The sequence below is a fragment of the Urocitellus parryii genome, chromosome 5, assembly GCF_045843805.1.
Source record: "Urocitellus parryii isolate mUroPar1 chromosome 5, mUroPar1.hap1, whole genome shotgun sequence".
In the NCBI taxonomy this organism is placed as follows: Eukaryota; Metazoa; Chordata; class Mammalia; order Rodentia; family Sciuridae; genus Urocitellus; species Urocitellus parryii.
The window spans coordinates 173,473,330-173,489,681 of NC_135535.1; the positions used below are offsets into that span (position 1 = coordinate 173,473,330).

Here is a 16,352-nt window from a genome sequence, read left to right on the forward strand (position 1 = left end):
TGCTAGGCTAGTGCTGTACCACTGAGCTACAAGCACAGCACCACCACTGCTGTGTGCTTGACCTCAGGGGATAACTGAGTCCCCACATCCCTAGAACCTCCAAAATCCTGTCTAGGCCACACTGGGAACTTTGATTAGTAGGCGGGGAATCCTGGGCATTTTCACCAGGTGCAGACCAGGGTCTGAGCTGGTAGGACGGTTGTCTCTGAGTACTGTCCTCCCCTAGAGCACCCAGGCCCCTGCCCCAACTGACTTCTCCTCCCCAGCCTCAGAACTGTTCCCTGTCCTTCTCCTGCACAGGGTTCCTAAGACATGGGTGGGGGCACTGTGGGGTGTCTCACTGTAAGAGGGGCAGTGCCCTGCACTGGCATGCCCCACCCAGCCTCTTCGTCTTGCTGCCATCTCCAGTGACTCATCTGCCCAGCTTCCTACAGGTCAGGTGAGGGTTTGGTGCTTAGTGAGACATCAGAGTCATCTATAAAAGCACACTGGTTTATTCCCCAGCATCCTGTCTGTCACTACCAGCTGTTGCATGATGCTGGGAGGCCTGGGGAAGCTGGCGGCTGAGGGCCTGGCCCATCGCACAGAGAAGGCCACTGAGGGAGCTGGTAAGGACCTACTGCTTCTTTTCACCTGTGTGGGGTTAGGGCAGGCTTGACTGGGCCTGTCCCAAGCTGATCCCAGGAATAAGGCCAGGCCTTGAGGCATATTGAGGGTCCATTGGGAACCCTGGCCTATCACCCCACCAGGAGAGATGGAGCTATGGGGTGCAGATGCTGGGAGGCCAGTTTAGGGTGAAGCCCTCAGAGCCTCACTGCCCCAAGCAGCCCTCTCTACCTGTGGAGCCTAATCTAGGATCCTTGGTAGAAGAGAGGCCAGGCCAGATGAGGCTCCTGGTGACAGGTGCGGAACACAGGTGCTAGGTGAGCAGCTGGCAATTTGGATCCTTTCCTCTGAAAACTTGGGTGCCCTTCTGTGTCAAAACGGCCTGTTCTCACAGCCTGTGCTGAAAAAGGATGGTGGATTTTAATTTTCATCATAATTTTAAAGCTTCAAGAATTCCCAAGTTATGAAACAAATGAGTCTGATTCAAAGTCCATGAGGACATTTTCCCATTTTTTCCAAGAATTCAGCAACTAGTTTTGTGGGCAAAGGTCTGCAGCTACTGGGGGAAGCTCATCCAGGTCCCACCTGTGGGACATGATGGTGAAAAGGTTGTGCCCAGGCCTGCTCTTCTCTTTGTCACAGGTGCAGAGCTGTCTGCATTTCACTTTTAACTCCACAGCTGGTGTGGACCACCCACTTTAGTCTTTCCCTCGACTTGTGAGTTGTGTATGATTTCCACTGGATGATGATGAGGGGATATGGCAGAGGAAGCAGAGGAAGTTGGAGTTAGATTTTAGAACCAGTTTTGACTCCAAAATGTTTTGGTTCTAGGTTGTTACCACCCAAACTGTAAAACCCCTGAAGGTAAACAGGGAATGACCTCTTCCTGAGGGCACTCCTTTGAGGGATGTGGTTTCCTGGGAGGAGGCTTAGGGATTCTGTCAAGGCAGGACAGCCAGATCAACCTGAGAGGTGTGGTGACTTGGCCAACAAGGTAGGCCTTGGCTTCTGGTCCCCAGCTGGCAAGAGGCCTGATCCCAGGACTTCGTGCCCTACCAGACTGAGGAGCATGGAGGGCCCTGTGTCCTCATCGGGCTTCCTCAGCTCCCTTTCAGCAGCCAGGCCCTTCTGTGCCAGCCTGAATTAGCTGGTGTGTCATCCTGGAGATCCACCCTGGGTGTCCAGAGGTGCTGGGAAGGGAAGCAGGTTTGCATGGTGAATTTGTCTCTGAAATTGTCTGAATTTGTCTCCTTTTTTTAGTTCATGCTGTGGAGGAAGTGGTGAAGGATGTGGTGGAGCATGCTAAGCAGGCTGGAGAGAAAGGTACTGAGGGCTGAGGTTGGAGTGAAGTGGGGCAGAGGCAAAGAGGGAAGGAGAAAAGGAAGAAATGGAAGGAAAGAGAAAATGAGAGTGAAAAGGTGGAGAGGAGAGAAGGTTAGAAGAAAGGGCTGGGGAACGGAGCTCCGTGGTAGAGAGCTTGCCTTAGTATGCATGAGGTCTGGCATGCAATTTTCAGCATCAGCAAGAAACCAAAAAAAAAAAAAAAAGAACAAGTCCAGCATATAGTGGCGTATGCCTACAATCCCAGCCACTGAGACTGAAGCAAGAAGATTGTCACTTTGAGGCTAGTATAGGCAACTTAGGGAGATGCTGTCTCAAAATAAACAATAAAAAGGGTTGAAGATGTAGCTCAGCAGTAGAACACTCCGGGTTCAATTCCTATTTCAACAACAACAACAAACCAGAAGTTGAAGAGATGGAGGACAGGATGAAGAAAGGAAAGCTAGGTGGGGCCAACCCCTTCTTTACCCAACAAAGTCAAAGGTCAGCCCCCCCTCACAGCCCCAGTGTTGCATCCTTTCCATTGGTATGCAATTGTCTGTGAATGCAAATATCAGTTCATACCAAACTTTGTGTTTAGGTTCCATCCAGGTAGTCCTCTCTGTGCAATATCAATGCAAGGTGTCAAAAGATGATGTGGCAGACACTGGGACAAAACATTTAAAATATAAAATAATAAGCCAGCGGTGGTGGTGCTCCCATGTATTCCCAGCTACTTGGGAAGCTGAGGCAGCAGGATTGTAAATTCAAGGCCAGCCTGGGAAACTTAGTGAGACTGTGTCAAAATAAAATAAACAGGGCTGGAGTGTAGTTCAGTGGTAGGGTACTTGCCTAGCATGCAGTAATTTCTGGATGCAACCATAGTACCACATACACACAAAAGCCACAGGCTGAGGCAAAATATGTATAATATAAATCATAATCTGATCTAACAACCCAATATAAAAAAGAGCAAAAGATATGAACAGAAAAATGAAGAATAAGTAGCCAGTGAACCCATGAGCAGATACTCAGTCTCATTCAAACTGAACAAAGGCAAGTTGTTGGGCATATAAAACCAAATTTGTTTTGCGGTACTGAGGACTGAATCCAGGGCCTTGTGCATGCTGGGTCAGCATTCTACCCCTGAGCTTCAACCCCAGCCCCAGGAGAACCAGGTTTGAATTTATTCTGCCTCTGCCCCATGGGATGTGTCCAGGAGTTGCTCTGGTCAGACTGCCACAGCCCCCTGCCTCTCCAGGTGACATGAAGAGCATAGGGAGGTGTTCACCCTGACATTTGCTCTGTTTTTCTTCCTGACAGCCCTTGCTGAAGCCTTAAAGAATGCCCAAGAGTCAGGAGAGAAAGTGGTGAAAGAAGTCACCGAGAGAGTGACCAACACTGTCACAGATGCTGTCACCCATGCGGCAGAGGGCTTGGGCAAACTGGGACAGTGAGCCTGCTGGAGACTACAGCGGACCCTCTCTATATTGAATAAAAAGCTGAGGAATGTGTACACTGAGTCCTTGACTTATTTCTCTTTCAAGGAAAACACTAGGCAAAGTTTTTGTTTGGGTGCTGGGGACTGAACTCAGGGCCTCACACTTGCTGAGCATGCACCCTAGCACCGCAGGGCACCTCCAGTCCCTGAGAAGGTATTTTTAGGCTCAGTTGTACCTCAACTGGAGAACACACCAGCATGGCAAGCATTTGCCAGTGGGTCAGGTCGTTTTCTATGAGTCAGATGATGCATCAGATGCTTCTGTGGTTTCTCATGTCAGTAGGCAGCTTCCCTGCCCCTTAACCTGTTACTGGGGATTGAACCCAGTGAAGCTTTGCCACTGAGCCACATCCCAACCCTTTACATCTTTTATTTTGAGAAAGGTTCTTAATTGCCAGGTTGGACTTGGACTTGGGATCCCCCTCTTTGAGGAGCCTTAGGAGTAGGTGGAATGACAAACATGTGTCACCTCTGTGCCTGAGCAGCAAACTATTGCATTGTTATCTGCTGCTCTCTCCCTCCTTTCTTCTTACTGCATCCACCTCACTCTTGCTTATCTTGTGTTCTACCAGGAGTTACCCTTCCATCCTGGGCTCTGTGAAAAGACTGTTTCCCCAGAAAATAAGATTTTCAGATACCTTGATGCTTCAATGACACGTAGAGGGAGAACCCAAATTTTTCTTGCATGTTCTTTGGGTCTTCCCTGAAATGCTCTTGTAGGACTCAAGGAAGGTAACAGACCAATCTGATTAGAAGTTTGGCAGGGCAGGCTCCCACTAAACTGCTTCACATTCTGCAAGAGGCTCTGACAACATTTCTGTTGTATAGTTGTGGAACCGGGTCAAAGAGGCCCTGAGTCCACTGCTGAGTGGCCCTAAAAGCTGCTGTTGAATCTCCATTGGGTCCTTGTGTCAGGTCCATTTGTTGATAGCAAGTCAGTACTGCACAGGTTACACATGTGTAAGCAGCATTGAGCTTAAAAGTTTTGGAATACAAAAGAGGAAATGATGTGTAACAATAGAGCTGGGAGCTGTTTTCTTAGGAATTAGAAGAAAGTTGCTATGATTAAAGAATGAATTAGTTGCTTACTATATTTCTGGTCTACACTTGCCACTGTGCAGCTAGAGTTGGACATTGTATCTCAGTTGGTTCCTGATGACTTTGAACTTCCCCTTTCTAAAACCTAAGCTTAGAGGGCTAAAATTATTGTGGGTGGCAGAATAAAGTAGAACACCTGCTTTGAATGGGAAGTCGGTTTTTAGGACTTTCTTTTTCAGGTGTGCACAGGTATACACAGAGGCCTAAGGGGCATATTCAGATTTATTGTGGCATGTCTGTAATAGTGAGAGGTTGTTAATATCCTAAAATGCTATCGGATAGTTTATTAGGCATCACACACAACATAGAGTTGATACATATGAATTCTACTGTATTATAAATTCCTTAGCTTAAAAAAATGGGACCCAGGTCCAGATGACCATCAACTGGGATTGGCCAACAAATATTGTATATATTTGTAATGGAATATTCTGAGGCTATTAAAAATGAGGGAAAATGTACATATATCATGAGGGTGTATCCAATTATCAACAAGTTATAAAATATACATGTAGAAGCAAAAATAATTGTATAAGGAAAAAGCTGATAGCATATGTAGAGGAAAAAAAATGTTTTAACCTGTTTCCCTTATGTTTGTTTAAGAGAAAACCAATAACTTTTTTTTTTTTTCATTTTGCAATAGGGTGTTGTTGAATTTGGCCTCAAACTTGGGATCCTCCCATTTCAGCCTCCTGAGTAACTGGGATAACAGGAGTACATCACCACACCCAGATAATAGATTTTTTTTTTTTTCCCCAAAGATGTGGTTGTAGAGGACTGTATTACTTTATTCAGGATTGTTTTCTAAAGAAATGCTACTCAAAATTTGCTGTTTTGCAAACTCCATTACTACTTGGTAACAAGTAGCTGAGATTGGAAACTTACAGTAATTTGACCATTGCCTGGATCTTCAGGGGTGATCAATGGACGATTCTTGCTGAACAGGATGTAGAACAGTTTGGGTTGTTGAACTTGCCTGGCAAGTTGCATATACACTAGTCACTGTGCAATAAGACCACATACCATCAGTTAAACAGATTGTTCATTCTCAGAGTTGGAGAAACACTGCTCACAACTCCCTAACTTTGTAGGTTATTGTTCTAGAGTAAGCACTTCCACTCTCATTTTCTTTTTGCTGCCTGTGCTCTGCAATGAGGGGCATGAAATCAACTTCTATCAAACTATGCATGATATAAATAGCAATATAAAAAGCGAGAGTTATGTCAGCAAAAATGGTGGAGTAAGGACTGCTATAATTTTTCTCCATTAGGAAAGCAATGAGAAAATTGCTCTGTATGCAGAGGTCAGCAGAAACCAATGTCCAGACCAGACTGGAGCCCAGGACCCCAACATTCCTGACTTCTTGAAGAGTCTGCCTAACTATAGCCTTCCATCTCTTTGAAAAACCTGAGAAAATCTTACACTCTTGCAGTTGACTCTCCAAACAAATTGAAAGGGGTGTGGGGAGGTGGGGATAAGGCTCAGTGCTAGAGCATTTGCCAGGCATGTGTGAGGCCCTGGGTTTGATCCCCAGTACAACAAAAATAAAATACCAACAAGGAAAAAAAAAAACAACCCGCTGGCATTATGAGAACGGGAGGTGGTCACTTGATATGGTCACCTCTCCTTGCTCCTACTTTGGAAATTATCGATTGAACTCTTTGACCATCTGTCTATATTATAAACACCTGATGTTCAAAGGTGGAAGTCATATAAACACTATCTGTGGCTACCTGTGGGTAAAGTTTTAGTATATTACCTTCCAGAGGCCTTCATCTTCCTATTTGTTATCATGGTTTGATATCATGTTCTCTATCAGAAAAATTTTAGAATTAATCAGTATTTATTGTTCTCATGATAATACAGCAAGGTGGGACTCTGAGCTAGTTTTCTGTCACCATACTCAAAACACCTGAGATAATGAACTTACATAAGGAGGGAAATGTTGCTGACTCATGATTTCAGTTCATGGTAACTTGCCCCAGTGCCTTTGGGCCTGTGGTGAGGCAGGACATCATGGTGAGTGCAGGCAGTGGGGGAAACTGTTACTGCAATGCAGCCTGGAGGCAAAGAGCAAAGGGCTGGGGGCCAGTGCTCCCCAGTGACCTACCTTCCTTCCACTAGGCCCCATTGCCTAAATGTCCCACCATGTCCCAAGAGTGCCATAGGCTGTGGGCCAAGCCTTCACCCTATAGGCCTCTGGGGACATTCATCATCCTAAATATAGGACACTCTCAAGTTCAGATTCAGCTCAGTAGAGCTCTAAAGTGCTTACTTCATCTGTCCGTGAAGCTTTGTTAATGTTGTTTTATTGTGGTGGATTATATATTTCTCCAAGGCTCACTTCTGAACCTGTGAAAACTCAACAGAAAAAAAAAAAAAAAAATTAAGGGATGGGGATATAGCTCAGTCTGTAGAGTGCTTGCCTCACATGCACAAATCCCTGGGTTCAATCCCCAGCATGCTCCCCCTGCCCTAGCCCGCCAAAAAAAATAAAGTTTGGGCTGGGGTTGTGGCTCAGAGGTAGAGTGCTGATCTAGTATGTATGAAGCACTGGGTTTGATCCTCAGCAGCACATAAAATAAAATAAATGTATTGTGTCCACCTATAACTAAAAAGTAATTATTTAAAAAAAAGTTAGCCAAATAAAAAGAATTCCTGAGAACTGACCTTCTCTATGGGAAATAATTAATAGCCTTTCAGCTGAAATATAAGGATAGTAGTTAATAACTCAAATCTACATTGAAAAAGGGGGAACATCAGATATAATTGAACAGGTAAATATACGACAGTAAAAATGTACTTTTGAGTATTTTTTTTGGGGGGGAGGATACTGGGAATTTAGGCCAGAGGTGTTTAACCACTGAGCCATACCCCCAGTCCTTTTTATCTTTTGAGACAGGGTCTCTCAAGCTGCTTAGAGCCTTGCTAAGTTGCTGAGGTTGATCTTAAAACTTGAGCTCCTCCTTCTTCAGTCTCTCAAGCTGCTGGAATTACAGACATGTGCTATAATGCCTGGCTCAAATGTACCTTTTTCCTCCTTTAATTTAAAAGATAACTGTATAAAGCAATAATTTAGATCCTTATTGATTGGCATGATATACAGATATAATTTATATGACAATAACAGCAGAAAGGGAGCAAAGGGAACAGAGCTATATGAGTAAAATTTTTGTATGCCTTTAAGTTATTATTTTTTTTTATGGAACTGGGGATTGAACCCAGGGCTTAATGATGCTAGGCAACAGTCTGCCACTGAGCAGCCCTTTGTATTTTTTTGAGATAGGGTTTTGCTAAGATGCCTGGACTGGCCTCAAACTTGCAATTTTCCTGCCTTAGCATTTTAGTTAGCTGGAATTATAGGTGTGTGCCACCATCCCTAACATAGGTTGTTATTAATTATTAAGCTGTAAATCAAGATGTAATAATCCTAAGGGCAACCACTGAGAAAATAACTCAAAGGCTTAGACACTGAGCCACATGCTGCTCAAAGAGCAACTTTAGGATTCAGCATCATAGCAAGAGACGCCAAGAACAAAATCAAGCCAGGCATGGTGGTGCATACCTGTAATGCTGCCAGACTGTGGAGACTGAGGCAGGAGGATCAAGAGTTTAAAGCCAGCCTCAGAAACTTAGTGAGGTCCTAAGCAACTCAGTAAGATCCTGACTCACACATACACACACACATAAAGGGCTGGGCATGTAGCTCAGTGGTTAAGCGTCCCTGGGTTCAATTTCTAGAACCAAAAAAAAAAAAAAAAAGACGCAAATCAAGAACTGTAAGACTGTCTCTTTTGATAGCTGGAATCAGATCAGAAACTGCTGTCAGATTATCTTAATTTCCATCTCTGTGAGAAGGCAATGACTGCAAATGGGAGTGATGTCTGTGCATGTATGTGGTACTGGTACGAATGTGTTTAAGTCCCTCTGCTCGATAACCTGCATCTCAACTAAGGATGAACACACGGCAGAAGGCATATTTCCTGGGAAGATTTAAACTGGTTCTACATGGCTCTCCTGTCCTTCTCCCAGGATGGTAAAGGAGGACTTGGGTACATGGTAGTTCCTACCTTGGGACCCTGGATCATTAAGTGATAAAAACTCACTGGTAAAGTTAAAAAAAAAAAAAAAGTGTACAGTAAAAAAAAAAAAAAGTTGTCAAGGGAATGAAAATGGTCATAATTATTATCTTGTGATAGACAAGTCTCCTCAATTATGAGATTTTTTTTTCTTTTGTAAAAATTGTGGGGCGATACTATGAGACTAGCTGTCTCCCCACTGAACATTTTTTAGTATCAGTGGAAATTTTCTATTATTCCTTGCATGTTTAATTGGCATACCCCTCTATGGGATAATTTCCTATTTTCTGCATTAATTCACTTATTTAGTAATGGTAACATAGAGTCACAAATTTCTTTTGAATCAGGAGTTCTTTACTCAATAAATAATTATGAATAAATAAGGAAATTTCAGTTAGAGAGTTATTTCAGTTAAAGAATAACAGACCAGATTTTAACTCAAAACTTGAGGAATCAACTAGTGCTGGGTCATCTTTATGGACTCCATTTCTGAGACAATACAGTTTAATATCAACAATTAGTACCATTTAACATTTTAATCTTTAAAAAAACTCCAATATCAGAGCCAGGTATGGTGGTGCACACCTATAATCCCAGAGACTGGAGATGCTGAGGTAGGAGGATTGCAAGTTCAAGGCCAGCCTCAGCAACTTAGTGAGGCCCTCAACAACTTTGTGAAATCAAAAACCCCTGTAATACCATCAGGGGTCAGGGGCTGTAGCTCAGTGGTACAGCACTTGCCTGGCTTACAGGCGGCCTTGGGCTCAATCTCTATAACTGCAAAAAACCAAACAAACTGAAGTCGTTACTATTGGTATTTCTGATGTTTAGTCAAACGCCATGACTAAGACTTATCTTACTTTCACATGATCTGAATGTACTGACCTACCCAACATCATTCCAAACATTCTAGAATTTATTTTCACATCCTTCTCTCCATCCTGACATACTTCAGTACTACACTTAGGTGCTGCAGAAGGGCTCACTGTGTTCTCGTGCCACTGGGCTTGTCCATCTGATGATTTCATAATCAGAAGCAATGAGGCAGAGCCATGAAAGACAGATCAAGAGAACGAATGAAACTTAGGCCCCAAATCTGGCAGCTAAGTAATTGGTGCAATCTGATCTAGAATCCAGTTCTGCTGATTGCAATTAGAATTGTTTTAAATAGCACTTACATTCTGTGGCTAAATTATTCCAAACAAAACCTCCCCTCATTTAAAAAGGCACTAAAAATCACTTTAGTTATCAGTTTTAATCATTAAATCTCCTCCCCAAGAACAGCTATTAGTATTACTTAATAAAATTTAAATGCAAAAGAATTCAGGAATAAAATTTGGGCAGCTCAGGACACAACAGAAGGAAATGATACATAGGCAGCTGTTACAAAATTCTTGAAATCCAGATGTAGTTTTATCCTACTAAGAGAGAGTCTATTAAATATAAAAACACAGAAAAGAAACAAATTTTGGAAAATGTAGACTTTTAATAACTGCCTTTATCACCAGGTTAAGTCATGCAGTTACAAAGTAGTTAGAAATCTGTGAAAGGGCATTATTGTTAAAAAAAAAAAAAGCGCTCATTCTTACATAAATACCTAGAACTTCATTGGGACACTGCTCAAAAGGCCAAAAAACTCCATAAACACTAGAACCTATGTTGTTTTCAGCCTGCTGTTAATGAAGCTGGGTGCAGAATGCAAAGCCTCCAGAAGGGGAGGGCACACAGGTTGAGTCAGTGCTCAGAGCCAGCTGGACTCCAAACAGGGAGCCCAGTGGTTTTTCTTGGGACACTCTACTTGAATTATGGTTTAGTCAACACAATAATCTTCAAAAGGGAAGAACAATTAATTAACATGATAAGGAGATTACTACATTCTTTGGACTATGTGTCATAATGGCAGTTAGAAAATTCTGATAGTTTTAACAAAAATAGCCTCCAATGTTTCCAGGTATGAAGACAGATCTCCATCAGGCTTTTTATTTCTGCTGGACAATATATGACTGATAAGCTATAAATGATATTACTTTATGTTATAAAAATACTAGCTTTTTTCATTTACTATGTTTATAGGCATTCACTGCTTGAGTCAAGGTTAGGCTTATTAAGTGATTCAAGGCAATTTTATTACAGCAGCATGTACTTATTTTATTCTATGAGAATAAAATGCATACGAGACAGCTTTTATTTATTGTTTTTTTGCAACTTATAAAATTGAGTTATTATGCAGATGTAAAATACCAATAACTCATTTGAGGACCATGCCACCTTTCAAAAACCATATATCTAATTCTCACATGTATCAAAGTTACAGCATGTCCCAGACCTGCCAGAGCAAAACTGAGTAACTGTTCTTGACTGCTTTCCTTGGCAACAACCCTTTTTTTTTTTAATTTTTGGGAAGAGCCCTGGAGCAAGGCAGCATAGTCAGGTGGAAGATACTTTTAATTTAAAAGCAAATTGCCTAAGTGGCTTTCTGGAATAGGTAATTTCTACTTTCACACTCATCAGATTGTATACGATCCCCTAAACTTAATTTCTTTCTTCTTAAGGGGCTGAATCAAATTGACTTGTTTAGAACAGTGTCCATTGTTTAATGAGTCATGAGAGAAAGATTTCTGCAGTTACATGTAAACTTGTGATAGGTCAGCAGAAGTTACAGAGGGTGGTGAGGAAGTTAACCATGATCCATTTATGTGAAGGTCACGCCAGCTTCATTGTATACTTTGAAGACTTTCTCAATGGCATTGACATAGGCAGCTGTTCTCAGGTCCAAGCCCAGGTTATATTTCATGGCTGTACGCATAATTTGCTGAAATGAAGGAGAAAAGGCAGTGAAAACCACCTGAGTCAAGCAGTTGGGCCATGAACACAAAAGACATGTGACAGCCCCACAGTGGGATCTGGGCAGCCAAAGACAAACTATGCCATCAATACAACAACCTCTAGGCAGGAAGGACTAATTCTCTGGAATTATTATCAACGATTACTTTTTATTACAGTAATAAAAAGCCATTCTCAGAATTGCAGATGCAAATGCCTCTCTGCCCATAAGGCACTGTTAAGTTGTGTATATCATATACTTTTTAATTGTTTCAAAAAACCTAAATGAGGTGATGAAAATGTTCTAGAATTTCATAGTAGTAATGGCAACACAACTATGTGAATATCCTGCTGAACTATATACTTTAAACAGATGAATTTATAGCATTTTAGCTATATCACAACAAAAACAATTCTAAGAGCACCACCTTCTTTATCAGTATTTTTTTTTTTGGGGGGGGGAGGGGAGGAGGGGACGGGGGTGGTGTGGTACCAGGGATTGAACTCAGGGGCATTTGGCCACTGAGCCCACATCCCCAGCCCTATTTTATATTTTATTTAGAGACAGGGTCTCACTGAGTTGCTTAGCATCTCGCTTTTGCTGAGTCTGGCTTTGAACTCTCAATCCTCCTGCCTCAGCCACCACACCTAGCTTCATCAGTATGTTTTTATGCTGTTTCAACATGGAAATGCAAGTGAATAGAATCTGAGCTTAAGAAGAAATTAGGAAAATGGATTCAAACTGTGTTTAAGGCCTTGCTTGAAACAAGGATCAAGTAGTCAAAAAAACTCTTAAACCAAATTTTATAGAAAGGTAGCTTCCTACAGCTGAAATATAGTGAAACCTGAGCTGTATTCCAGTTTGGCCCCGCTACTCAACATTTAGCTAATTACTGCCAATCACTCCCTCCTATCTCTCAGTATTATTATTTTCAGAGTTTGGTAAACACTGAAGATTGACAACACTACTCATTGTTTGAGAGAAAAAAAAAAGGCATTTTTTTTTTTGCTGCACACAAATGAGGACAGACTCCTATTTTCTATCATTACATATATAATTTGGCCACTGAGATGATATGGTTGAGCTATGTATGATTCCTGTCACTAACAGAAAGTCAGATAGCATCAATTCACGTACCCTGGCTGAACGCTCCATGGTGTAGGCTAAGCCAGAATGCACAATGTCTTTCTCTGATGCACCCTGTAGGAAAAAAAGAACACAAATTTAACAAAATCACATGAAGAAGTATTTTGTGACTCCAGAAAAGTACAAAGGATTCTTAAGTTAATGTACAGACAGAACTGTTTTGTTTTTCAGCAAAGATACATGTAATTTCTGTACACTATCAAGGAACAGTATGCTTTTGTTTTTCCTTTGGTTTGTGGTACTGGGGATGAAACCCAATGCCTGACACGTTAGGAAAGGGGTCTATCACTAAGTAACATCTGTAACCCAAGGTACAGTATCTTTTTTTGGAGTGGTGCTGGGGACTGAACTCAGGGGTGCTTTACCATTGGGCTACATCCCCAACTTTTAATTTTGACAGGATCTTGCAATAAGTTGCCAAGGCTGGCCTGGAACTTGTGATCCTCCTGCCTTACTCTCCAAAATTGCTGTGATTATAGGTATGTGCCACCACACCTAGCAAAAGATAAAGTATCTTGATACTGAGGCAGTTGCATTTTAACCAGAAGAAAATCTGGTTAAAGCCAACAGCAGCTCTGGAGTAGAACCCTGCTTATGTATTCAGTAATGCCACCAACTTTAAGGCTAGATGATCTTAGCAGCTCTTTAATTTTACTTAGGAGGAAACCCAGGACCAAAGGTTGGGCAAGGTTATCAATAGCTATTTTAAGACTGGGAATGACCCAGGGCTTCCCATTATCAAGTCAGCTTATCTCTGTCCTTTGTCAGTTATCTATCACTATTCTTCCTCATGTACCATACATACATAGACATAGAATATACATTCATGACCTGTCAGAAAGAAAACAAAGTGCATTAATAAAAAAAGTTATCTTTGCCCGACACCATCCAATTCATACTGTATTCATTTAAGAAAGTATATTTCTTTTTTTTTTTTTTTTTTTTAGAGAGAGTGAGAGAGGAGAGAGAGAGAGAGACAGAGAGAGAATTTTTAATATTTATTTTCCAGTTCTCGGCGGACACAACATCTTTGTTTGTATGTGGTGCTGAGGATCGAACCCGGGCCGCACGCATGCCAGGCGAGCGCGCTACCGCCTGAGCCACATCCCCAACCCAAGAAAGTATATTTCTAAAACATATGTATTAATAAGGAAACATATGGCTGGGCACAGTGGTACACACCTGTAATCCCAGCAACTCAGGAGGCTGAGGCAGAACTGCAAGTTTAAAGCCAGTCACAGAAACTTAGTAAAGCCCTAAGACATTTAGTGAGATTCTGACTCAAAATATAAAAAAAGCTGGGGAAGTGACTCTGTGTTTAAACACTGGTGGGCTCAATCCACACTATCAAAAACAAATGGACACAGTAGAGAACAAAACAATCAAAATTCTCTGTTCTCATGGAGTTTATATCTTAGTGGGGGTGGTGGTGAAATGCATGTGTGGACTTGAAATCATGAGGCCAAATAGGTGCCCACTGTTTTAAATTTAGGTTTAGAAGTGGTCCAGGGGCTGAGGGCATCTAGTATTAAAAGGGTGGAGACAGGAAGAGTATCAGCAAAAAGCAATGAAAAGGAATGGCTAGTGAGGTAGAAAGAAAACAGTCTCAGGCAGCAGCCTTAACAGTGAGAAGAATGGCTGATAAGTCAAGATGAGGACTGAAAAGTGACCACTGGACTGGGCATTGCTATGTCACTGGTTCTCTTGAAAAGAACAGTTTTGGTAGAGTAGGTTCAAGTACAGAAGAACTGAAGATGCAGTATATATCTCTTTTAAGGAGGCTTTGTGTATGGGAAATAAAATTGGCAATAACTGAAGAAGTAGGATTAAGATGTACCTTTTTCAAGCAGTACTTGGTATACTGAGAGAATGACAGTAGAGGGAAAACTGATAATGCAGGAGAGAGGACAAGACTTGTTAAGTGTAGTATATCTAAGAGGCTGTGGGACAAGCCATGCAATATTCTGTACAAGAGCTGGGTGTAAATGGAAGCATACAGAGTTAATCTATCACCTTAGGGAAAATGGCACAGGAAAGGGTAGACACCAAAAGTTGACTGGGTGTGCAAGTTCTCTTTAACTTTCTTTGATTAGATACCAGCTCAAGAGTTGTAATGTAGGTAAGAAGAGGAGAAAATGATACACGATTCAGGGGAGGAAGAGAATGAATGCAATAGGGAAAAGTAATGAGACTGGTTAGTCAACAGAGCCTCCAGCTATGTGGGCATAAGCATGGAAAAAGGAGAGCTGGGATTTTATCAGGGGTTGTTTAATTGTTCACAAGAAATGAATATGATAAAGCAAAACAAGACCAAGGAGTACTACTGTAATGATGGATTGTGGGCCTTTCATTAGATAGAAGAGAAAATTAGGGAGTGTGGATGAGGGACAGTGAAAAGATGGCAGGGTTAATAGCTATTTTAAGCCTGGAAGGGCTAAAGGGCTGGGGAGGGGGAATACAATGGACAGAGTTGGGGAAAACTGGGTTTTCAACTGTACTTATTATAAGACTTCCTGGAACAACAAACTCATCGAAGAGTGAGAAATAACAAAGTTAAACTTAGCAGCACTAAAACCATTTAAAAAGTACGAAGCCAGGTGTGGTGGTGCTGCATGCTTATAATCCCAGTGATTTGGGAGCTGAGGCAGGAGGGCCACAAGTTCAAGGCCGGCCTTAGAAATTTAGAGACCTTGTCTCAAAATTAAAAATAAAAAGAGCTGGAGGTATGGTTAAGTAGCTCTAGGCTCAAGCCACAGTACCTGTCCCCCCTAAAAAAAATCCCAAAAATTGTGTTTAAAAAGGTCACTCACAACCAGATAATTGTTCTCTTTCTGTGCCCCTCCTGAGGCACAATCTGAGTGATCACCATGTGCCAGGCATGTATCAGACACATGCCAGGTAAGGGGATTAATTGGAGAAGTGAGCCCTTCAAGAGGCCCTCCAATGTGCTGCAAGTCACTCTGACAGAAAGAGTAACAAACAAAATGATACGCTGTTTTTTTTAATAGTGAGGTCAAACTTTTATTTAGGTGTACATGCAGGGATAATCTTTTTTGGGTCATTAATGAGTATTTGGTCAATTTTGGTGTGAGTCTCTTCTTACCAAGTTCCCAGACTGGACCAATAGGCAGTTTATGCAGTTTTTGTTAATAGTGAGGGTTAAACTTTTATTTAAGTGTACGTACAGGACTTTGTTGTATATCTGCTGTTATGGAGTGGTAAAGAAATTCTCTTTGCAGTACGTTACACTATTAAGTCAACATCTGGTTAATACGAAATACCTTTTTTAATCTGTTTTATCTCTTGTGTCCACTTAGCTATTTCAAATTTTCATATAGCCCAGTCTAATGTTTATTTTTAAATTCTGTTTCTTTGAAGCTTAGAAAAATTAAAATAGATATCAATCATTCATGATTATGTTGAATCACTGTAAAGTCACTTATATTGCAAAAAGTAACAAAAGCAGAAGACCAATTCATTATTTAAGGTTGATATAAAAAGTGTACAATTACTATCATGTTGACCACCACCTGTCAACTCCAGTCAACCTGCTGTATGGAGATCAGGATAGGGAACATATGTGCTACTTTGGTGCTACCACACTCACCGATATCCTGTCCTGGAACTCTGCGGTGGGTACAATAGGAATTGTTCCGCCATGCTTTCCAAATTTTCTTTCTAAGCTCTCTTGAACAGACACTATAAAAAAGCAAGAGATCAAAATAAAATATTGCTAGTAGGGCAGAAAAACAAACAACAACAAAAACCTCAAAACCTC

At 41.6% G+C, this 16,352-nt stretch overlaps 1 protein-coding gene, 1 long non-coding RNA gene and 1 pseudogene across 2 annotated transcripts in view; 2 read left to right on the forward strand and 1 right to left on the reverse strand.

Moving 5' to 3' along the window:
• The first annotated feature begins 524 nt into the window (after positions 1–524).
• LOC144254795 (uncharacterized) lies at positions 525–3,390 on the forward strand. The gene is made up of 3 exons (XR_013343589.1): positions 525–608; positions 1,867–1,929; positions 3,250–3,390. It is a non-coding gene; the product is annotated as an uncharacterized LOC144254795 (long non-coding RNA).
• Positions 3,391–5,757: 2,367 nt separating this feature from the next.
• LOC113188615 (cytochrome c oxidase subunit 6B1 pseudogene) lies at positions 5,758–8,522 on the forward strand (annotated as a pseudogene).
• A 1,548-nt stretch (positions 8,523–10,070) lies between these two features.
• Positions 10,071–16,352, reverse strand: part of Glud1 (glutamate dehydrogenase 1) — a 34,033-nt gene continuing 27,751 nt past the window's right edge. Inside the window, exons 11-13 of the mRNA XM_026397032.2 lie at positions 16,182–16,273; positions 12,566–12,628; positions 10,071–11,416 (exon numbers count right to left, since the gene is read on the reverse strand). Coding sequence (XP_026252817.2) covers positions 11,297–11,416; positions 12,566–12,628; positions 16,182–16,273 — 275 coding nt within the window. The 3' untranslated portion in view covers positions 10,071–11,296. The remainder of the gene's footprint in view (positions 11,417–12,565; positions 12,629–16,181; positions 16,274–16,352) is intronic.